We start from the raw sequence: 25,063 nt of genomic DNA, 5'->3' as shown, positions 1-25,063 counted from the left end.
TTTTACATTTTTCCATGAATAACACTTTTACAGTAATACCAGGCTACCAGTGGTGTAAAGTACATTTACTCAAGTACTGTACTTAAGTAAAAATTTGAGGTAGTTTTACTTTACTGGAGTATTTCCAATTGTCTATATTTTTACTTCTACTCCACTACATCTCAGAGGCAAATATTGTACTTTTACTCCACTACAATTATTTGAAAACTTTAGTTACCAGTTACTTTGCAGATATACATTTTTACATAATAAAACACATTAACCACTTTAGCCCTATGTTATACCTAGGCTATTTGAAAATAGCCGATCTACAAGCTCACAACGCATCGCATCACAAAGCGTTGTGAACTTGTAGATCTGCTATTTTCAAACATTTTAGTACTTTTACTTTTGGTACCTTAAGTATATTATGATACCAATACTTTTGTACTTTTACTCAAGTAAATTTTGAATTCCGGACTTTTACTTGTAACAGAGTACCATTGCAGGCTACTTGCGTAATTTCCATCCTATGTGTCTTAATGTCATGAGCCACAATTGCATTTCATCATGAATATAAAACAAATATAATGGAAAGGATAAAGGAAGTCTTCACGCAACTCTACACGTCAGAGGAAAGGAACCAGAGCCACAGTCTCCACACAGAGGGAAGAACTAGAATTCACACAGATCAGCACGCATGGTAAGGTCAAGACATGAGCAGAGTAGTTTATGTTTGATTTTATGAGTTAATAATAAGAAGACAAAGTAATTTGTGGTCTGCTATTCAGGCCTCAGCTCATTTAATCCTATTTAATAGTGTGTCATGGTATCTGTTTGTGTTCTTTCATTCCAGATGAAGTTCTTCCTGCTGTTTGTGATGTTGGCGGTTTGTGATGCTACTCCACAAGGTACAACACTTAATTATGAGAAATTATTTTGGTTGCAGTGTAACATTCTAGACCCACAGCCATACAGAGAGCTTTAAGTATAATATGTCTTGACCTTACAGGCACATAGACCTACAGTGGAGAAAATACATGGATAGATTTGATTTACTCCTTAATTTGAGTTGATCTACTTTCCTCTTTGTTCTTACTGTTCCTCGATGCCAGTGCCATCCATTATTAATGAACGTCTAATGCTTTTCCAAGGCCTACATTGCTGTCGGATATAAACCTTGTATGTCCAAAACCGTTAATTTTCAGGAAATTGAAATAAGAATCTGTAGGCCTATTTATGTAATTATTATTTAGCCAAAAGTGCTTGTTAATACTTGTTACTGGTTAAACATTTATTAAACACACAGACAGACTTAACCACTTTCCCAAGATTCTTAAAAACAATTCACACATAGTGAGCTTATAGATGAACAATTTTCGCAACATTTGCACGACACTACTGATACAATAGGGCATTCATGAAAAAGAAAACGCAAAATATGATATATGTTTCTGCTCGACAGCAATGTGCAAAGCAAAATGTCACAATCCTCAGTGTTAATTTATCCATTTGTAACTGAGAGTATACAAAAGTACCCAAATGGACCCACACTTTCAGGGTTAAATTAACAATGAGAATTTTACAGTATAATTGTAGTCTCATGCAGTGCACCTGGTTTGGTTCGAGCACATCTAGACTTCTTGTTGTCTCTTCACGAAGCTGATAAGAATCCTGTGCAACAGGTCTCATTAACAAACACATAGTCAGTAGCTACGGACGGTGCATGCAGCTTAAAAGAAGCTCACCACACCATGAAGAGAAGAGATGAGGAAGTCTGTCTGTGCCTGTTGCCTAATCGGAGTGAAAAGTTGGAAAGATTCCAGGGGAGCCCCTGTCAGCCCATGTGAGAGTTGGCCAAACAATAGAGTGGAAAGTATGTTTTAGATCCCAGAAATTAGTCTCCACTATATTTTAACATGTGGAATGTTTTCAACCCATTCCTTCTGTTTGCAAATTAATTCTGAAACGGATGGGCAGTATAAGAAAGAATAAAGAAAACAGCAAATTTAGCAAAGACATCATTTCACTTTTTGTTTTAAAAGTCAAAGGTCAATGTCACAATAAAGAACGGATTGGTGCATTTTCATTCAACTTAGTGGTAATGATCAGTAGGCTGCCTCGAAGAGAAATAAAAGTCAAAGGACGTGTCAATCAAGAGCAAGGCCTTTTGCTCTATATGCTACCAAATTTGGGCACATACACTAATTTAGCCATTATATTGTTTTCGGCAAATATTAAAGCTACAATGCTATTAAGTTGTCCGTTGAGGTACAATAATTGCAACGATGTCCAAACTACAAAAACAATGGTGCACTTCTAGTGCGCTGTCTGCCTCAAATAACTTTATTGATACTGACAACCATTGTTCTACCTGACACTAGGGTTTACATTTCTCATGGAAAAGTAGGGCGTCCACCTCCAATCACTGCAGAAGTGTTAGTTATTGTATTACCATTACCATGTTATGTTTTGTTTTGTTCGGTCGGTATTCGTTGTATATGATCAGCAATACCGGTAACCAGTATATGAAACTACTTTTGAATATTGTAACTGTCTGAAAAGGTGTCTGTCAGGGACCGAGTTGGTCGGAAGGAGAGACACAGGGAAAACTTTGCTGATTTTAAAACGTTGTTCTCTTTTTTTATTTATTTTTCTTTCTTTTCTTTTTCCGTTGTTGCAAATTAATGTTTTAACAAAACAAATGTGCTCAACACAAAGGAAATTAAACTAAATAACAAAACAAACTGGGACTGAACAACACAACTGAACTGGAAATTGAACTAACTAGATTGACACAGGAGGTGGAAACATATAGGGACGGGTCAGACCACTATTAACACAAAAGGGGGAAAAGACAAAGACTACCATTGAAATACACACTGAAAACCCCTGCCCCACCCCATGGTACAGAGGGACTGTGGTGCAGTCCAATTTCTCCCGATTAGCTGTAGATCTGGAGCAGCTGATCCCCATTGCTTTGGCCAGCCCATCATGTCCATGTTTGTCAGTCAACACCTCGCACAGAACTAGTAACTCAAAGAAAACTCAGTCAAATCAAATGCAAATAAACTCATAGAAAAACAAATAATAAGTTATAATGTCATTTCAACTTGTTAATAATGTCCAACTGAAAATAAACACACTAAATATATAAACCAAAAGGAAGAGTTACCATACATTATAGTCTCTATGTGTGGCTGCTGAGTAAGCCATCACAGTGTCATATAATCCCATGAGGGATGGGCCACGAGGTGGCATGACTAAAATAATTCATTCATTCATACTCTACCATACAGATTGGTTAAATAGAATTGTCATTAAAATTAGTCAGAGATTATACCAAGTGCTATTCTAGATGTTCTGAAGTGTTGTTTCTTATTATCTTTACGTTTTGACAATTACGCGTCATCTCTATTGAGCCAAAAGTGTAAAAAAAAGAAAGAAAAGAAAAACAGACAGCATCATTTAAGAGCAGTCCGGTTGTTTTTCTTCTCTGATGCTAATTCAAATCGACCACAACATCATTTCTTCATCTGTCATTTTCTGTTTAGACCTTACAGGTAAAATATTCACCTTCCCACAGCAGACTAACACAGCTCACGTGAAGCTAAGGACAACTCAAGACACATTCGAAGCTGTGTCTGTTTGCCTGAGGTAAGTTCATAGTTGAGCTCGGAGTAACCTTAAGAGACCATTTCTGTGTGAAGTTCCTATATCACACAAACAGTACAAGAAACATGAAACGGTAAAGACAGCATACAGTAGAAACAGTGGATGACATAGAGTACACCACAGATCCGTCATTGGGTGCTGGTGTCAAGACATGAGGAAACTGTGGCGGGAAATAGATTTTGTACTGCTTTTGTACTACTTTTGGACAGATTGTGCAACTTTTTCAGCTTGTCGCATTCTTATGGGCAGAAGTGAAAGTGATTGTAAAATGGGCCTCTCCTGCAAACTTTGGAAGAAAATCATAGCTGATCAGAATGGAAAATGGAAAATCTGAATGATATATGTTCATCACATGACTCCAGGGATCATTTGTTCCAATTTGTGTGAGTTTTGGATAAAATCTACAGGAAGAGCAAAATATAAAGTTATTGGGCCGAAATGGGTGTGGTCTATATGGGAAGTTGCATGGACCAAACACGACACACACACACACACACACACACACACACACACACACACACACACACACACACACACACACACACACACACACACACACACACACACACTATGGTGTCATAATTTTACACCTGCCTTTAGGTCTTTTACAGACCTCACCAGGAACCATGCCCTGTTCTCCTTTGCCATTCCCTCCGATGGTAACGCATTCCTCATCTTTAAGTCGGAGGCCGCCAGCCAGATTCAGCTGTGGATGGGCCGGACAAAAGTGAACTTTGACGGGCAACAGTACAAGCTTAACACCTGGCACGACGTGTGTGCCACCTGGGATTCCAAGACTGGACTGGGACAAATGTGGGTGGATGGAAGACCCACTACCAGGAAATTTCTCAATTCAAATCAGATCAACGGAACTCCAATCATCTTGATAGGACAGGTAGTGTCGTACAGCTGTACATCTATGGATAGTGTGGCTAAATCAGACGGTAGCTGTGATACAATAATACATAGGTTGAAAATGAATAATAACTTAATAAAAAATTATGAAATTATTGTCTCGAATGAAGAGCATACAGTATACTGTATTTACAATGTCTCAGAGCTATTGTCTCATTTGCATTCTAAATTAATATGAAATATTTTTTTCAATGAGCAGCTCAAGTAGCTATGGAAGTTAACATTACTGTTTCCTCTTAGTAGAACAACATGTTTTGCCTTCCTTCATTCTTCAGGTGGTCTTCTTTACAAAATAAAATAAAAATACATCCAATGGAAAATAGTACAGCAGGTCACTTGTGAGGTCTATGGTTTGTTTTAATGTCTATTTTGGGCACATGAAACCTCATTGTTACTGCTCCAGCTAATATTGATTCTCTTCCATGCTTACAGGAGCAGGACTCTCATGGTGGTGGGTTTGATGCTTCCCAGTCCTTTGTTGGGATGATGTCTGACGTCCACATGTGGGACTATGTCCTCTCATCCTGTGAGATCCAGCGGTACATGGACAATCTCAACTTCACCCCAGGGAACGTGGTCAACTGGAGGGCTCTGGAGTTTGAGACTGTAGGGAAGGTGGTGCTGGAAGACAATCAAAAAGAGTGTGTTCAATGAATCTCAAAACTAAAGGAATCCAAACTATTAGACCCAGCGGATGCGGAAGAATTGCTGTAGAAGTCTGTCTTGAATTGCCAATGTGATTAAATAATTGACTATTAAAAACACTTGTTTTTTCTTTCTTTACACCAAGTAACAAAAAGGGCCATTCTATTCTTTCACATTATGCCACTATACTACTGTACTCATCATGGGTTTCTGAACTTCTGACTCTGTAATCATTAAGGAAGTGTTCTCTGTGGTGTTATTATAGCCACCAGACTATAACATTCTTAGGAAATAGCCATTACAAAACAACTTAACATCCTGATTTATGGATGGACATAAATTAAAGTAGGCTAATTACACAGGAAATATGGCATCACATGACATACAGTACGAGTTCCAGCAGAAAAGGTCTGTCAGGGAATTTCAAACATTGCGTTTAAAAGTCCAGTGATCATTATAGAAATGCATATTTAGCTGTTCATTCACTCAAAACGGCAGATTTCAGATTCATCTCCTATTTTATAACTTAATATTCAAGATAAATCAGATCAAACGTTTAAGCATAGCTTTGAAGTCAGCTCTATTCTTTTATTTTCCTAATTGTGTTTGGCCATACACAGTTCCTCATGGGAGGAAACAGTCAGTAAATGCTCTCTACTGTGTATGGTGTAAGTGGAAACACACCATCCAGCTCTGTGAACAAGCGTAAGCAAGATTCACTTTCCCAGTAAAATCTATCTGTTCCCTTTTGTAAGCAATGTGTCAATGACTTACCCGGTGGCATGGACATTTTTTACATCTCACGAAAAGAGGTTTATGCACATCCCCACAATTCTTAATACACAGTGCTGGACCCCCCCCCCCCAGCTGTATCCTACCTATTGCCCAAGTTAAACACGGGCTACCTGCCTTTATTGCCTGAGGAAGGCCCTTTGGTGCAGCTGGATTGATCTCTTTGGTCCAAGAAGGGGGCAAATTATTTCACTCTTCTAAAACCAGCTTCTACTGAAGTTGAATAAGATTCATGTTTTAATATTTTTAATCATCTGTCATCGATTTACAGTAGGCCTGTTTCACCTCATTTGAGATGGACAGATGGGACACTGCTTTACAATTCATTCCTAACAAACTGTTTACATTGACTGCAGAATTGCACTAATTTTCTCCTTCAAAACAGAGTAGATGACCTAAAAATGAAAAATAAAAATCAATAAAAAGGCTATACTGTAGTTCCTTGCTTTGCTTTGAATTATGAGTTTTCTACAGTAGAAATATGGAACAAGGATTTTAGGTAGATGTTTTTATTTGTGTTGTGTGTTTCTGAGGAATCTGCAGTAATTTCACTGTCTGAATAATTCTCACATCCCCCCACTGTTACACGCATGCACGTATGCACGCACGCACACATGCGCGTGCACGCGCGCACACACACACACACACACACACACACACACACACACACACACACACACACACACACACACACACACACACACACACACACACACACACACACACACACACACACACACACACACCTACAGTAATCATGCATATACCAGTAATACATTTCATCCTTTAAAGAAGTTGCTGAGAAAGCTAAATTGAGAAAGGAAGTCTCCACAGTTCCCACAGAGGAACAAGGAACCAGAGCCCCGTCTCTCCACCCAGAGGAAAGAGGAAGTTAGAGAGGTCAATATCTCTTACCATACGTCCAAGATCTCACACAACAATCCAACACTCACACAGATCAGCACAAGGTAAGGTCAATGAGAGTAGTTTATGTTACTGGATTATAGTTAGTGTAGAGTTGTTGCTTTGGTTAACTATCTGCAGTCACATCATGTTAAGGACAGACATAGCAAAGTGATGTGAGGTCTGCTATTCATACAGTCCCACAGGCAATAGGTCTAATTTAATTCTATTTAATAGTATTTCACGGCTCAAGATTCAATATTTTTAATGTTACAGTAAATCTTATATGCACTTAAGTACACAAGAATAAAAACGTACAAAAAAAATAAAAAAATCTTTGTTCTTGGTTCCTCAACATTGTATTAGCGTTAACAACAACAAAGAAATTACTGAGAATGGCAACAATAGCAATTAGATGGAATAATATAAATTGCAACGATGTCCAAACTACAATAAAGATGACATTGATTTCTGTTCTTTCGTGCCAGATGAAGTTCTTCCTGCTGTTTGTGATGTTGGCCTTTTGTAATGCTACTCCACAAGGTACAGTACAATGCTTGGTTTACTTAATTATGAAAAATAACTGTACTTTGTAACAGTCCAGACAGACAGACAGAGGGAGAAAGACAGGCACGTAGACATACAAATAGATAGATAGACTTACTTCTTAATTTGATCTACTGTCCTCCACTTTGTGCAGCTGTGGAGGACAGTTTCGCGATGACAGGCCAGGTCTGTGCTGTTTAGATACCTCAATAAAATGATACAATCTGTACATGGGAAAAACAAGTCATCAGAGGACAATGTATATTATGTCTACTTTTATCTTCCTGAACCAATTATTTGTAAAAGTTTTGCAATCATTCAAATATAATGTTTATTCATACCCTTGTCCACCCACTCCATTACTTCAATGCATTCCATTTGCCTCCCAGTGCGTAACATAAGGTGATATCTCTCCTTTACGTAGCCTTGTCCACTATCAGACAGAATAGTAACTGTACATTTATGTATAAACATGTAAAAAGTCCTGTTAGTAATGTTAGAACCACAAAATGTTGTATAGCAGATACAGATTGTATAGCAAATGCTGTTCTAGATGTTCTTAAGTGTTGTTGTCTCCGCCAGGCCGAAAGGCATGACGAGAGAGTATTAACCCATTATTTGATATTACTCCTACAGATTTGATCCAAACGTCATGCAAATCGGTACACAGTATCTCTATAGTCATGTGATCAACCCGGATCTGTCCGATTTTCCATATTTCATCCTCATTGGCTAAGATTGGCTTCCAAAGTTTGCAGGATTGGGACTTGCGATTTCCGTGAAATTTCACACGCACATTCCCACTAGGTCGAGGAAGAAATGCCATCCTTTTCACATTGGCCTGGTATAGCGCCACCAGCAGGTCTAATTTAGCAAAACACATTTTTGGAACAAAATGCCTCAAATCATTAATGCAGTGTCCGATTGCCGTGAAAGGCCTAAGAATAAATGCCACCCTTTTCACATTGGCCTATTATAGCGCCACCAGGAGGCCACAATAACGTACCTGACCTGGCGGAGACTTGTGCTCCGAGGAGCACTTTTTCTAGTTTCATATTATTTTTATATGTATAATGTCTATTATACAAAAGTGTAAAAATGCAGATGACTTCTAAGAGCAGTCTAGTTGTTTTTCTTCTCAGATGCACATTTTAGTTGACAACGACATAATTTCTTCATCTGCCATTTTCTGTTTAGACCTTACAGGTAAAATGTTCACCTTCCCACAGCAGACCAACACAGCTTACGTGAAGCTAAGGACAACTCAAGACACATTCGAAGCTGTGACTGTTTGCCTGAGGTAGACCTGAGGCGATGTTAATAACAGTTTTCTGAAACTCTTTACAGAATTGTCAACGTTCACTGAAAAACTCTATTTCTCAGCCTCTGTAGCACAGTGGTTCTCAACCTTTTCAGGCTGTGACCCCCCAAAATAATCATATTTGAACTCGGGGACCTGGGCCCCCCACCCTGATAAGCACTTGGAATGTAGGAGTTGAGGCATTCAACTTTCGGTTCCACAGATAAATATTATGAAAATCAGATCTAAGCTCACAACGCCTGGCGTTGCGAGGCGTTGTGAGCTTGTAGATTGGCTATTTTCACAATGTTTGCCTCTTTTTTTATATTATTTGACAATTTGGCCGATGTTTTACCAGTTTTTATAGTATAGTTTGTTGATTATACTTTTGATGCAGTAAATTGTCGTTAAAAGTTTTAGGTATTAAAAAGGTCTTAAAAGTCCTTAAACTTCACTTCACTTCACTTCACTGTCATCAGGGGGGTGGGGAGTGGGGATCCCCCTGGGGGTACTAACCCACAAGTTGAGAACCACTGCTGTAGCAGATGGAAAAAAAAAAAAAAAAAGGAAATAAGCATTTTAGAGCTTAAACTTTTGGCTTTTACTGATAAATACTCTCCTGGTCTAATGCCCCGGTGGAGATATCCAGATTCAAACTCAGAATATTATGATTACACTGTATGGTCAACTGACTAACCTGAGAAACCATGACATACTTTGGTGTCATAATTGTACACCTGCCTGCAGGTCCTTCACAGACCTCACCAGGAACCACGCCCTGTTCTCCATGGCCATTCCCTCCGATGCTAACGCATTCCTCATCTTTAAGGAGGGGACTCAGATTGAGCTGGACGTTTTGAGCACGACAAATGTGAAATTTAACTGGCAACAGTACAAGCTTGACACCTGGCACAACTTGTGTGCCACCTGGGATTCCAAGACTGGACTGGGACAGCTGTGGTTGGATGGGAGACCCACTACCAGGAAATTACTCAAGTCTGGAGGCATCAAAGGAACCCCAAGCATCATGATTGGACAGGTAGTGTTGTACAGCTGAAAAAGTGCATCATGCATACAGCATGAATCTATCTATGGCTAGTTTATTAGCTAAATCAGATGGTAGCTGTGATACGTTAACAAATAGTTAACTTATAATAACTTGATCACATTATTGTTTTGATTGAAGAGCATATACTGTACAGTATATCTCTGCTGTCCGGCAGGAACCAGCTAACTCCAAAATGTTAATTTTTCAGGAAATTAAAAAAACAAAACAAAAATGAAGTTAGGAGGTTTTGTTCATCATTGTTAAGAACAGCTGAATGGACCTCTTTTGACCTGGAGGTCAAAAGGGGGTGGAGCCTGGAGTCAGAAAAAACAGCTAACTCCACCCCCCTTTGCTGGAGTTAGCTGGTTTAGCAGAAAGTTTGAGGATCCAATGGAGTTAGCTGCTTTTGTCAGAAGCACTTTTTAATACTTTTCATTGGTTCAATTTTGTTTTTACTAACACACAGACGTATAGGGTGTTCAATAGCACTGATTTATGGGAAAAAAATGCAAAAGCGGAAAAATGGAGTTAGCTGGTTCCTGCCGGACAGCAACGAATACTCAATATCTCTGAGTTATTCTCTCATTTCCAATTTAAAAAATGGATATGGTTCCTGTTTTCAAAGAGCAGGTAGTCTTCTTTACAAATAAAACAAATATAACATCCAATGGAAAATAGTACAGCAGGTCACTATGGTTTGTTTCAATGTCTACAGTATGTTGGGCGCATGAAATCTCATTGTTACTGCTCCAGCTAATATTGACTCTAGTCCATGCTTACAGGAGCAGGACTCTCATGGTGGTGGGTTTGATGCTTCTCAGTCCTTTGTTGGGATGATGTCTGACGTCCACATGTGGAACTATGTCCTCTCATCCTGTGAGATCCAGCGGTACATGGACAATCTCAACTTCACCCCAGGGAACGCGGTCAACTGGAGGGCTCTGGAGTTTGAGACTGTAGGAAAGGTGGTGCTAGAAGAGAACCAAGTAGTATGTGTTTAAATGAATCTCAAAACTAGATGAATCCAATCTATTAGACCCAGCAGGTCTCATATTCTCTGAATCTCAACTGCAATATAAGTGTATAATCTTCTCAAAACCAGAATTTCCAAACTGTGGATGTCTGTTTTGAATGTCCAATGTGATTAATAACAATTAAAACTGTAAAAAAAAATCATCTCCCCTGTCTTTACATCAAGTACTGTAACAAAAAAGGTCATTTAAATTGTACACCTGTCTACACTTGTTATGTTGTGTTGCGCTACTTTGTGTTGCCTTGCGTTGTGTTGTTATGTTATACTACACGATTATCCATGTACCTGTACACAACATTACATTGCATAATGCTGCACAGCACTACCCTATGCAGTATGTTATCTCTGCTGTCGGGCAGAAACCAGCTAACTCCAAAATGTAAATCTTTCAGGAAATGACCAAAACCAAACAAAAAGTGGAGTTATGAGGTTTTGTTCATCATTGATAAGAACAGCTACATGGACATCCAAGATCACAATGAGGTCAAAAGGGAGTGGAGCCTGGAGTCAGCAAAACCAGCTAACTCCACCCTCCTTTGGTAAAGTTAACTGGTTTTGTCAGAAGCGCTTTTTAATACTTTTAATTGGTTCAATATCTTTTTTACCAACACACAGATGCAAAGGGTGTTCAATAGCACTGATTTATGCGAAAAGCGGAAAAATGGAGTTAGCTGGTTTCTGCCCGGTGACAGCTTCTTTTTGGTACTAAAGTACGTGTGTGTGTGTACACACACACACACACACACACACACACACACACACACACTACACAAAGCATGTGGTACTGTATGCATGCTTGCTTGCTTGCTTGCGCGCCCTCTCTCTCTCTCTCTCTCTGTGATATGTGTCATGCATCATTCAGGCGTTCTAGATTGCATATCTGACAAATAGCAATGGAGCAGCAGGATGTGAGGATTGAGCAAGCGGACAAGTCACGGTCGGAATTTAGCGACACCACCCCCGACATGTGGACTTGTTATTTTCTTGGTTTGGTATGAGTCATGCTACAGCGTAAAATGACATCTCAATCGTGTCTCTTTTTTATTTTCCATGAATAGCACTTTTACAGTAATACCAGGGTACTTCCGTAATGCTCATCCAGTGTGTCTAAAGGCAATCAATGTCATGAGTCACTTCTAAATGCCTGCTGTTCAGGGACTTGCTACATTTTTTAAAGTTTGACATACAGGTATAAATCCTATTTCACAATGAGTAAGAAAGGATGAAGGAAGTCTTCACGCAACTCTAAAGGTCAGAGGAACAAAGAACCAGAGCCACAGTCTCCACCCATAGGAAAGAGGTAGAGGTTAAAATGCTCCCATGAGTCCACGATCTCACACAACCTGACTCTCACACAGATCAGCACAAGGTAAGGTCAAGACGTGAGCAGAATAGCGTGTTAGGCTACTGTGATTGTATCAAATATAATGAATACACAACACATTAAGACACAGCAAAGTAATTTGTGGTCTGCCATTCATACAGGCCTGCAGGCAGAAGCTCATTTAAAACTATGTTGTGTTTCATGGTATCTGTTTGTGTTCTTTCATGCCAGATGAAGTTCTTCCTGATGTTTGTGATGTTGGCGGTTCGCGATGTTACTCCACAAGGTACAACACTTAATTATAAGAAAGGATTTTGGTTGCAGTGTAACATTCTAGACCCACAGTCATACAGAGAGAGGAAGACAGGCACACAGACCTACAGTGGAACAAATAGATGGATAGATTTGATTTACTTCTTAACGGGTGATGTTTTTGTTAAAAGGACAAAGCTCTTTATTGTGATTGGTAATCTCAAATAACTGTATTGACATTGACAACCACTCAGTGTCCTACCTGACACTATTTTAAATGTCCTCAATGGAAGAGTAGGGAGTCCGACTCCAATTAATTGCGTTAACGGCATAATTTAAGAGCAGCAGAGTTGTTTTCTCAGATGCAATTTTTGTTTGACAATAAGCATAATTTCTTCATTTGTCATTTTCTGTTTAGACCTCAAAGACCTGACAGGTAAAATGTTCACCTTCCCACAAGAGACCAACACAGCTCACGTGAGGCTAAGGACAACTCAAGACTCATTCACAGCCGTGACTGTTTGCCTGAGGTAAGTTCAGTTGAGCTATACATTAGGAGTAACCTTAGAAGTTAACATTTCTGTAAGTGTGAAGTTCCTATATCACACAAACAGTACAAGAAACAAGAAACATGAAACAGTAAAGACAGCACACTGTAGGGGGGGGGGGGGGTGAATCTGTGCTTTGATTTGGGATGATTGGATGTGTTGTTCATGAAATATGGCACAGTGAGTTGTACAATTTGGGGCACCCAATATGGGTGTAGGTGCAATAGCTTTTGGCTCTGCAGTGTTTATAGGCCCATGTGTGATTCAAATTTAGCTATTTTTTTTAATGGAATGGATTCAGAATTGAATATAGAACATCTGAATGATATATGTTCATCACATGACTCCAGAGACACACACACACACACACACACACACACACACACACACACACACACACACACACACACACACACACACACACACACACACACAGGCAGGGGCAAATATTATGATTATACTGAAAGGTCAACTGACTAACCAGAACACTATACAGAACTTAAAAATAATAATTATACATCTGCCTTCAGGTACTTTACAGACCTCAGCAGGAACCACGTCCTGTTCTCCATGGCTCTTCGCTCCGATGCCAACGCATTCCTCATCTTTAAGAAGAGGAATACAGCTCAGATTGAGCTGGACGTTTTTAACGCACAAGATGTGAATTTTGACGGGCAACAGTGCACTCCTAACACCTGGAACAACTTGTGTGCCACCTGGGGTAACACAACTGGACTGGGACAACTGTGGGTGAATGGAAAACCCACTTCCAGGAAATTCCTCGGGTCTTCCGCCATCAGAGGAACCCCAAGCATCATGATAGGACAGGTAGTGTTGTACAGCTGTCTATTAGATATATCAGATCGTACCTGTGATACAATAACAAATAGGTAGGTAACTAATGATAACTTGATAAAAAATATCAAATAATTGTTTTGAATGAGCATATTGTATATTCACAATGTCTCAGAGTTATTGTCTCATTTCCATTCTAAATGAATATGCTTCCTGTTTTCAATGAGCTGCTCAAGTAGCTATGAAATTTGCCAATACTGTTTCCTCTTATACAGTATATTTTACCTTCCTTCAGCCTTCATCGGTCTTCTTTACAAAATAGAACAATATAACATCCAATATTTTTTTTTTACAGCAGGTCACTTACTGTAGGAGTTTTATGGTTTGCTTTAATGTCTATGTTGGGTACATGAAACATCATTGTTAATGCTCCCTCTAATATTGATTATTTTCCATGCTTACAGGAGCAGGACTCTCAGGGTGGTGGGTTTGATGCTGATCAGTCCTTTGTTGGGATGATGTCTGATGTCCACATGTGGAACTATGTCCTCTCGCCCTGTGAGATCCAGCGGTACATGGACGATCTCAACTTCACCCCAGGGAACGTGCTCAACTGGAGGGCTATGGTGTTTCAGATTGTAGGAGAGGTGGTGCTGGAAGAGAATCAAAAAGAATGTCATTATTGAATCTCAAAACTAGATGAATCCAAACCATTAGACCCAGCAGGTCTCATATTCTCTGAATCTCAACTGCCATATACATGGAAATTCTGGCTTTGAGAAGATTATACAAACAGTGGATGTCTGTTTTGAATGTCCAATGTGATTAATGACTATTAAAACTGTAAAAACGATTCCCTCTCCCCTGTCTTCACATTAAGTAACAAAAATTGCCATTTAAATTGTACACTTTCACATTATGTCACTATACTATTACCCATCACGCTTGTGACAACTTGGCTCAGGTTAATTGCTCAAGTGAGGTACCTGTCTACACTTGTTATGTTACTTTTACTTTATTTGTTTATTTAGATGGGACACCGCATATTAATGAACATTACATAACAATGCAGCGTAAAATACACCGGATTTAGCAAAGATGCTAATTTACATCCGCAGTCCCCACAGAAAAATATATGAAAAAAAAAACAGGCAGACAGTGGAGTACGTTACATTACATTACACAAGGAAACAGATTATAAAACACACAAACACAAAGGTACAAAGGTCCAAATATCTATTTAAGGCTAAGTCAAGTTGTTACGCTACTTTGTTTTCTCTTACATTGTGTTGTTATCCTACATATCATTTTAGAAATGTCAGTCAGTCAGTCAGTCAGTCATACTTGCTTCTCTTCAGTGTCTTAAGCAATTGCTCTGCACTTGCACACTGGCCATTGATCATTAGCATATGTACACCGTGAGGAAGCCCCTTTTTCTCTTCGCCACAATTTAACATGTTTATTTGCGTTTTTTTTCTCTAAACAATGGATATTCTGAGTTCGGTGATGGGACTCTCGTCATGGTTACAGCCCCTCAACCTATGGGATGAATGCATTTTTACAGGGTTGGCAGGTTTCGTGAGAGAAACAAGCAACCAGGTCTATGAAAACAAGCCCAAGTGGCTTATAATAAGCGTGCACGTTGAACATGCACGTTTGGGAGGCACGTATCAGAAAGTACATTATTTGTAACGGGTCGCGCGTGTGTTTGTAGGCTCTGGCCGATGTACCGTGGTGTGTATGTGTGTGAGATTAGCTGTAGAATACAACTCTCGTAGAAGTATTTATGATTCTGACGTTTTCATTCTACGAGAGTTGTAGGGATCACCCCCCATGGACACAGGGACTTTCAGCACTATACCCTGTAGACACTCCAAACATGTACAAATTGAAAATAAAGGTGCTTACCCCCACGCCCCAAATGTTAACTCTCGCTACGGGGTAGTAGTTTAATGTAATAATCCATATTTTTCAATAAAGAAGTGTTTTAATGCCGTCTGTGGCCGATTCTGTCGGAAGTTCCCAATGGGCGGTAGTGACGCGCCCATCTAGTGAAACCCGGAATTACACTCAATGTAAACAGGAAGTAAACGAGGGTGAAAAAATGGCATTCGGCCACAGACGGCATTAAAACACTTCTGTATTGAAAGATATAGATTATTACATTAAACTACTACCCCGTAGCGAGAGTTAACATTTGGGGCGTGGGAGTAAGCACGTTTATTTTCAATTTGTACATGTTTGGAGTGTCTACGGGGTATAGTGCTGAAAGTCCCTGTGTCCATGGGGGGTGAACCCTACAACTCTCGTAGATCGAAAACGTCAGAATCATAAATACGTCTACGAGAGTTGTATTCGGGTGCAGTACGTTAGTCCGACAGCGCATTCCTCCGACAGCAATGCACATAGTCGGAGAAAAGGTCTGTCGGATTAACGCATGCCTCCCGTTGTATTCTACAGCTAGTGTGAGGTGAGAGACAGAGCGTGTGACAGTCAGGCTGCCGTATACTGTAGCCAAAAACTATTCAGTGACTAAATGCTTCAGAGCAATGTTGACAATATTATATGTGTTGCATGAAGAAGATGGCTTGTCCTAAGATGTAAGTTAAAGCTCCATTTATAGGGAGCGGGGGTGAGAGAGAAAAGAGAAAGGCAGGCACAATGAATGAAATTAAGGGATTGAGTCGCATGTTGCCCATGCCTCTGGTGTTGCCAATGTGTCTGCTTGTTATAAGCAACCTTTTTTTCTTTAAAGTTGTTGTGAGCTTGTAGATCGGCTAGTTTCAAATAGCTGATGCATATTAGCCTGGGAAGCAAAGCTTTTCGGGTCTATGATCTGGTCGGGAGCGGAAGTAGCCCTACGTCACCAGGCGCGTCATCCGCGTCATCAGCAACCGGAAAGACTTCACCCCAAAATAGGTCCGTCCTAATAAAATCCTTGATGCGGCGTAGTTTAGCTTGTTTTTTAAATATAAATGTGAGTGTAGGCTACTTTCAGGAGACTATTTAGCGCCTGTATTATCCCACAGAGAAATTCTATTCCATTTAAATAGGGATTGGGGAACCAAAACAAAGCGGCACCGCAAAACCAGATCGTAACAATCCGGAAAGAGAATTATTATTATTTTATTTTTTTCAGTAGGCGTGGCCTAGACCGGATCACACGGGTCTTTAGTAACGCATACCAGGCTTTCCTCCGAGGTGGAAAGACTGGTGACGCGAGGTTAGATGCATATAGGTTTAAAGTGCTAGGTTTAATTTTGTCCACTGTCGCCACTGTCGCAAAATTGCTTGCTCAGGGTGGGATTGTCGGGTCTCTTCTCTACAAGTAAAGGGTCTTGAGACAACTTGTTGTGATTTGACACTTTAATAAAATTGAATTGAATTGAATTGAAAGTGCTCATGTGGCCTATAAATAGTCACTTATTTTGGGCTTGTTTTGATAGACCTGGTTGCTCATTTCTTTCGCAAATCTGGCAAAACTGGTCGCGACACAGCTGTCTTGTATTTATTAATGTGGCCATTTAAAAAAAAACAAGCGATGTTGACATTTCTTTTTTTTTTTTTTTTTTAACCCACGATTTTGTATTTTTTACACCCAGTACCAATTGTCTATGTAATCCTGGGCACTACCTTCCCTCTGCCAACCTAGATGTTGACATTTCAAGATATGTCGTTTTGGACATGAGAGAGATGAGATGAGCTAGAAACAGAACTAACTGGCAACTCCCCCTGTTAACCCCCGCGTCCAAGTGATAATGATTGAGAGAGAGAGAGCAAAAAAAAGTGAGAAATCCGCTCGCTTATCCTCTGTTCTTTCGGTGGATTAAAGTCACAATCTCGCATGCTTACAGTCACCTCTCGAGTTTAAAGTACTATACCGTTAGAAGATAAACACATGAAAACTCTCCCATTGCCAAAGTCTCCCATTGCCATTCAAGTTATGCTAATTGTTTTGCTGGAAAGATCTGGCACTGTAGTGAAAACGTGGCCCACGTTATGTAAGTTACACTACATTATGAGTATCACTGTATTATGCTACATTATGTTAAAGACGGGGTGCCGTGATTTTCAGTGATCCCCCCCCCCCCCCCAAAACATAATCATCAGGTATTACGGTTATACTAGGAGGAAGATTTTTTTCAAAAAGGTGTACAAAAAGTGTTAAAATTATGTTTTTATGTGGACACGCTTCCAGTTCATTAAGGGTGCGTTCGAAAATACAGCACTGAGCGCACTGGCCAATACAAACTAATAGGCGAGTGTGCTCCGGTGCGCAATTTCCGAACGCACCCTAAGTATACCTGGTTCTCACCTTAGCACCTCCTCCACCACCATAGCACCACCCACCTGTCCTAGTCCCTCCTCCTCCTCATGCCCACACCTGTTGTGTTATGATAATGAGGGGGAAGGTATATTTTTACTGTGTCATTAAAGCGCTGTTTTTCTATTGGCACGTTTGACCCTCAAGGTTTCAGCCTCCAGGAAGAAACTCAAAATAGTCAGAGAAGACATAAAACACCATAGAAACACCACCAGGTGGCTTAATGAAGTTCTATCAACCTCATAGACACATGAAAAACAGAAAAAGTGCAAAACCATGGCACCAACTCTTTAATATCGGAAAATATTGTTATTATTTTTTGGAAAAAAAACATTACTGTATGGTGTTTGTGATATGAAAAGTGAGTTTACCATAGTCACAGTAATCCTTAATCATATTCCATCATATTCAAGGGATTTTGGAGAGAAATGAGACAGACTCCAGTCACTGAAATCACTGAAAATCACGGCACCCCGTCTTTAAATTGTTATGCTAATATCCGCCGATAATATCGGGAGGCCGATACTATCGGACATGCCTATCCTATAATACATTGCTAAACCCAAAACCCAAAAAAACACCCTGCCACTGTGTGGGAATAAACACAAAAACAACATATCAATGTCACTCACAACACACGCCACAACGCGCAGAATGACTACGCGCAGTCTGTAGGCCACTTCACACTGCTCAGCACACATCTGCCCCCTCGCAGCATAAATAATTGCGGCCAACACAAACTCACAACATTACGGTCGGCCATGTTGTTCCTTAGCGTCATCGCCGACCACCGCCCAGCGAGACCCAAACCGCGAGGCGGACCAAAGTTCGTGTACACCATTTGTGTTACCTTTTATTTCCTCCGAGGTGGAAACTGGAAAGACTGGTGATGCGAGGTTAGTTCCCTTTAGCTCTCAGCACGCTGTGTGTGTGTGTGTGTGTGTGTGTGTGTGTGTGTGTGTGTGTGGACTACTGCACGCTTTTGTGGGTCTTTGCGAAATCCCGAAGTGGAGTTCATTGGTCATTGGAACGGTGATGCACGTCACCCCTTTGTCAAGTGGGTATTTTCAAACCCTGGAATGGATTTAGGGGAGCATCAGAGTGTTTGTGTTGGAGCGCCTCAGTGCGGCTGCAGAGTTCATGTGCAACCTCTTGCATGCGATGTTTCGCGGGGGTCCAAAAGGGTCCGCGATGTTTGGCGGGGGTCCAGACACTCCCAGGGGACCCGGGGGTCCCCCATATTGAATATCAGTGTTGCCACATTTGCACCAGAAACAAGCAAACACCTTCATGAAAAAAAAAAAACAGCCGAAGGGGTCCGCCATGTTCCAGGGGGGTCCCAACACTCCCAGGGGGCGGACCACCAGGGGGTCCGCGGACCCCCACGTAAAAAAAAATATAAACATTTTTTTCATTTTTTTTTTTTTTTTTTTTTTTTACTTTTGGAAAGTTCTATCCCACCATTTTGGTACCCCAAAACAAGCGCGCCATCACAGCCCTAGAGCCCCGTGCGCGGCTGGGGTCGAGGGGGGCGTAGCCCCCCGAGACTCTAGTTGCATACAAGGAAACATTTATTACAGGTGCAGCAAGGTTACAGTACATCCACATAATCAACCATGTCACCCAGCACTCCATGGGCACAAGCAGTGTCTCCGCCATGGCTGCCAATCATACTGTAGCAGAGACAGCACGACACTCTGCCAGCCCTCCTGCCTCGTTTCTGGGCATCCCAAGTTGTCCCGCAATGCCTCCCGCACTGTCTCCCGGTGGCAAAGCACTCTCCGTAGCTGCTCCCATGGGCCCGAAAGTCCACCCATTGCTGTTCCGATAGCGGACGGACACACCGCTAGAAGGCTGTCGGGTCCACCGCCTCTCTTCCCGGCAGCTGCTCACGGGAGGGGCCGCCAGGCAGCGTCGGCTGTTGGTATATCGGTTGTTGGTATACTCCATCGGTGAGCAGCGTCTTCTTGTATGCAAGCTTGATGATTGTGATTAAGCAAACAGTCCACAGAGGTTGCAAATGCATTCAACTCTGCACCTACTACATTGACGATTAACGGGTGCGGTTGCTGAGATGTTTATTAAAACAACATTGGCTTTCACCGGTGCCTCAACTCTGTGCCGCCATTCTCGTGCGCATAAGCACGCACGCACGCACGCACGCACGCACGCACGCACGCACGCGCACACACACACACACACACACACACACACACACACACACACACACACACACTGCATTGGCTTTTACCCATGACTCAGGCGTTCTGAAATGGTTAGCCCTTAGACAACATGTCTGAAAAATAACAATGGAGTAGATTGAGCAAGCGGACAAGTCACTCTCTGAATTTTGTGACACCACCCCCAACGTGTGGACTTTTTATTCTCTTGTTTGGTACGAGTTTTGCCACAGCGTAAGATGACATCCATTTTCCATGAATAGCACTTTTACAGTAATACCAGGCTACTTCCGTAATGCTCAACCTAAGTATCTAAAGTTAATTAATGTCATGAGCCACTTCTAAATGCCTGCTATTCAGGGACTTGCTACATGATACATTTTTTAAAGTTCAATGTGAATCCTATTACACAATGAGCTACTAATATCCAATGGAAAGGGTAAAGGAAGTCTTCTCGCAACTCTAAAGGAAGGAACAAGACGAACATGGAAGAAGGAACCTGTAGATCCACAGTCTCCACCCAGATGAAATAAATGAGAGCCGATGAGTCCACGATCTCACACAACAACCTGACACACAGATCAGCACAAGGTAAGGTCAAGACGAGAGCAGAATAGTTTGTTAGGCTACTGTGATTTTATGAGTTACAATTAATAAACTTTTTACACTGCAGTCACAGCAGGCTACAAGGACAGACACAGAAATGCAATTTGTGATCTGCTATTCTACAAGCCTGCAGGCAGTAGCTCATTTAATCCTATTTAATAATATTTCATGGTATCTGTTTGTGTTCTTTCATGCCAGATGAGGTTCTTCCTGCTGTTTGTGATGTTGGCGGTTTGTGATTCTACTCCACAAGGTAGGCCTACAACACTTAATTATAAGTAATTATTTTGGTTGTTGGTCAGCTGTTTTTTCTTCTGCAAATTTTAGTCTTCATTTGTCATTTTCTGTTTAGACCTTACAGGTAAAGTGTTCAACTTCCCACAGCAGACCAACACAGCTCGCGTGGAGCTAATGACAACTCAAGACACAATCGCAGCCGTGACTGTTTGCCTGAGGTAAGTTCAGTTGAGCTACATTAGGCGTAACCTTAGAAGTTAACATTTCTGTAAGTGTGTTCCTATATCACACAAACAGTACAAAAACATGAAACAGTATAGACAGCCTACTGCAGAAACAGCAGATGACATACACCATAGATCTGTAATTAGAAAAGTGCGTTGCTCAGAGCACAGATCTCTGGCAGTCTGGTTTGCCTGCCAGGACAGATTAGCTGTACACACACACACACACACACACACACACACACACACACACACACACACACACACACACACACACACACACACACACACACACACACACACACACACACACACACACACACACACACATGGACACACATGGGGACACACACGGGGACACACACGGACACGGACGCGGACAGGGACACACGGACAGGGGCAACTGGTGGAGATATCCAGATTGAGATTCTGAATATTACGATTATATACTGAAAGGTCAACTGACTAACCAGAACACTATACAGAACTTAAAAATAATAATTATACCTGCTATATATATCTGCTTTCAGGTTCTTTACAGACCTTGCCAGGAACCACGTCCTGTTCTCCGTGGCTATTCCCTCCGATGCCAACGCATTCCTCATCTTTAAGAGGATGACTCAGATAGAGCTGTCAAATGTGAATTTTGACGGGCAACAGTACACACTTAACACCTGGCACAAGTTGTGTGCCACCTGGGATAACACAACTAGACTGGGACAAGTGTGGGTGGATGGAAGACACACGTCCAGGAAATTACTGAGGACTGCAGGCATCGAAGAAACCCCAATCATCCTAATAGGACAGGTAGTGTTGTACAGCTTCAAAAGGGCATCATGCATCTATAATTGTTTTATCAGATATATCAGATGGTAGCTGTGATACGATAACAAATAGGTAGGTAATTAATAATAACTTGATAAAAATATCAAATTATTGTTTTGAATGAGCATATTGTATATTCCCAATGTCTCTGAATGATTGGCTCATTTCATTCTGAATGAATAATGGTTCCTGTTTTCAATGAGCAGCTCAAGTAGCTATGGAATTTACCATTATGGTTTCCTCTTATACAGTATAACACCAGGTTTTACCTTCCTTCAGCCTTCAGGTGGTCTTCTTTACTCACAAAACAATATCCAATGAATAGTATAGTATGGTTTGCTTTAATGTCTATGTTGGGCACATTGGAAACATCATTGTTAATGCTCCCTCTAATATTTATTCTCTTCCATGATTACAGGAGCAGGACTCATTTGGTGGTGGGTTTGATGCTGATCAGTCCTTTGTTGGGATGGTGTCTGACGTCCACATGTGGGACTATGTCCTCTCGCCCTGTGAGATCCAGCGGTACATGGATGATCTCAACTTCACCCCAGGGAACGTGCTCAACTGGAGGGCTCTGGAGTTTGAGACCGTTGGAAGGGTGTTGCTGGAGGAGAATCAGAAAGGCTGTCATTAATAAATCTCAAAATGAGATGATTCCAAACTATTAGACAGCGGGTTGAAGATGGTCTCATGTTCTTTCAATGTGTAAAAGTATATAATTATCTCTACACCAGAATATCCAAACTGTGGATGTCTGTTTTGAATGTCCAATGTGATAACTATTAAAACTGTAAATTCCTTTTGCTTTCCTGTCTTTACATCAAGTAACAAAAAGGGCCATTCATGTCAATCTTTCACATCATGTCACTATACTGTACATCCATCACTCTTCAACAACTTGTCTCAGATTAATTGTTTAAGTGATGTAAAAGTTACCTGAATGTCTGCTCTCGATATTAAAGTGTTTCAACTTCTGACCTTTAGTCATTAAGTGCTATTATACTGCATATTATTCTTACCAGATGTGGCCTTTGTGCAAAACAACTAAACATCCCATCTGTGTCTGGATGATCATCTATTATTACCTTCCCTCCATACACCTGGTGAAAGAGTATCATAGTCTACATGTATCCACTTCACTTAAAATGCCAATGAGCAATTTTCATTGAAATGAATAGCTGCGGGCGGGGCAGTCCGCCCTCTAGATATACTATAACTCTGTCCTGATCTGTTTGAGTGTAAACAGAATGTTAATAAAGGTTTGGTGAAAGGTCTCTCTCTCTCTCTCTCTCTCTCTCTCTCTCTCTCTCTCTCTCTCTCTGTCACTCACACTCGCACACGCACACGCACACGCACACACACACACACACACACACACACACACACACACACAGTGGCTTTTACCCATGACGCCGGTGTTCTGAAATGGTTAGCCCTTAGCATGTCTGAAAAATAGCAACGGAGCAGCAGGCTGTAAATATTGAGCAAGCAGATAAGTTACCAATCTGAATTTAGTGACTCCACGCCCAACAGGTGGACTTGTTATGTTCTTGTTCGGTATGAGTCTTGCTACAGCATAAAATTACATTTCAGTCCTCTCTTTATCATTTATTCCATGAATAACACTTTTTTCTTTCTTTTCTTTCTCCACAATGTAGTCGTTATGCCAATTGATTCCTCCCCACACACATTTCTGTGTTGTCGCTGCTGTTGTATCCTACTGGCTCACCTGCCAGTGAGGAGCCCCCACCAGGAGGACGTAGGGCCTTCGTGTTATTCCTCCCACCCAACACACCCCGCTGCCAGGTGCCGCCCCAGCCCCTAGGAGTATGTGCAACGACCAATATCACCCTCCCCACCCGGCTTCCCTCCCCCGAACACGGGCCAATTGTGTTCGCATAGACGCCCGACAAATGCACCACGGTGGATTCCAACCCACAACATCCGTGGTGGTTGGCAGGGACTTTCCCACTGCGCCACCAGAGGGCGTTTACAGTAATACCAGACTACTTCCATAATGCCAATGCTAAGTAGCAGTCTTCACGCTCTAAAGGAAGGAACCAGATGAACAAGTCAAGTCAAGTCAAGTCAATTTTATTTATAAAGCACATTTAAAAACAACTGTGAAGAGGACCGTCTTAGCGGCTGGAATCAGTACAGAGGCCTGGAGTAGGGTAGGTGTATTTATTGACAAAAACATGACAAGACATTTAGGAGAAACACCCTAGGTCTAGCCTCTCACCCTCAGTTCTCCTCTCATGAAATGGCAGCAGGATTTTATAGCCAGCTGGAGCTAATGAATCTGGACTATACCATTTTACTGCACCATTCACAGGGGTGTTTCTAAAACATATAATAAATACCTAACTAAACATACAGTAAATACATGAATATAAATAGCCTTAAAACACAAGTATTACAAGTCTCATTAACTACACAGGTTATTCAATAGGGTTAGGGCAAGTAGCATAAAGGAGAAATGTGGGAACACGTAGACAGGTGTCCAACAATTTCTACTATTTACTAATTTATGTACTATTTAAAAGGCCTGGGAGAACAGGTGCGTTTTTAGTCTGTTTTTAAAAATGTCCAAAGAGGGTGCAGCCCTAATGGATGGCGGTAGATTGTTCCATAATTTTGGGGCAGCAGCCGAAAAAGCACGGTCCCCTTTTGATCTCAGGCGTGTGTGTGGGACTTTGAGGAGCCCTTGATCCGCTGATCTTAGTGTCCTAGTGTTGTCTGGGGGAGGAAGCATTTTGCAAATGTAGGGAGGAGCCAATCCATGGTGGGCTTTATAGGCGAATAATAGAATTTTAAAATCGACTCTATATTTGACTGGAAGCCAGTGGAGGGACGCCAAAATCGGAGTGATGTGATCCGACCTTCTGGTGCCAGTCAGGAGACTTGCA

The 25,063-nt window shown here is 41.1% G+C and overlaps 4 protein-coding genes across 4 annotated transcripts; all 4 read left to right on the top strand.

Moving 5' to 3' along the window:
• Window positions 1-607: 607 nt before the first annotated feature.
• LOC311040184 (serum amyloid P-component-like) lies at window positions 608-5,475 on the top strand. Its single transcript, XM_084050301.1, has 5 exons — window positions 608-682; window positions 836-890; window positions 3,534-3,636; window positions 4,255-4,549; window positions 5,002-5,475. Exons 1-5 carry the CDS (start codon window positions 680-682, stop codon window positions 5,221-5,223), a joined length of 678 nt encoding a protein of 225 aa, XP_083906427.1. The 5' UTR covers window positions 608-679; the 3' UTR covers window positions 5,224-5,475.
• Window positions 5,476-6,905: 1,430 nt separating this feature from the next.
• On the top strand, window positions 6,906-10,957 carry LOC311040214 (C-reactive protein-like). The gene is made up of 5 exons (XM_084050352.1): window positions 6,906-6,974; window positions 7,398-7,452; window positions 8,653-8,755; window positions 9,503-9,794; window positions 10,586-10,957. The coding sequence occupies exons 2-5, from the start codon at window positions 7,398-7,400 to the stop codon at window positions 10,802-10,804; spliced, it is 669 nt and encodes a 222-aa protein (XP_083906478.1). The 5' UTR covers window positions 6,906-6,974; the 3' UTR covers window positions 10,805-10,957.
• Window positions 10,958-12,111: 1,154 nt separating this feature from the next.
• LOC311040168 (C-reactive protein-like) lies at window positions 12,112-14,608 on the top strand. The gene is made up of 5 exons (XM_084050279.1): window positions 12,112-12,205; window positions 12,392-12,446; window positions 12,831-12,942; window positions 13,491-13,788; window positions 14,220-14,608. The coding sequence occupies exons 2-5, from the start codon at window positions 12,392-12,394 to the stop codon at window positions 14,439-14,441; spliced, it is 687 nt and encodes a 228-aa protein (XP_083906405.1). The 5' UTR covers window positions 12,112-12,205; the 3' UTR covers window positions 14,442-14,608.
• A 6,131-nt stretch (window positions 14,609-20,739) lies between these two features.
• LOC311042830 (C-reactive protein-like) lies at window positions 20,740-23,031 on the top strand. Its single transcript, XM_084053853.1, has 5 exons — window positions 20,740-20,850; window positions 21,064-21,118; window positions 21,218-21,320; window positions 21,857-22,133; window positions 22,570-23,031. The coding sequence occupies exons 2-5, from the start codon at window positions 21,064-21,066 to the stop codon at window positions 22,786-22,788; spliced, it is 654 nt and encodes a 217-aa protein (XP_083909979.1). The 5' UTR covers window positions 20,740-20,850; the 3' UTR covers window positions 22,789-23,031.
• The last annotated feature ends 2,032 nt before the right edge of the window (window positions 23,032-25,063 follow it).

Source organism: Gymnoscopelus microlampas, assembly GCF_963454915.1.
Source record: "Gymnoscopelus microlampas genome assembly, chromosome: 3".
NCBI lineage: Eukaryota > Metazoa > Chordata > Actinopteri > Myctophiformes > Myctophidae > Gymnoscopelus > Gymnoscopelus microlampas.
The sequence above is the reverse complement of the archived record's forward strand: the minus strand, read 5'-3'. Positions and strand labels throughout refer to the sequence as shown.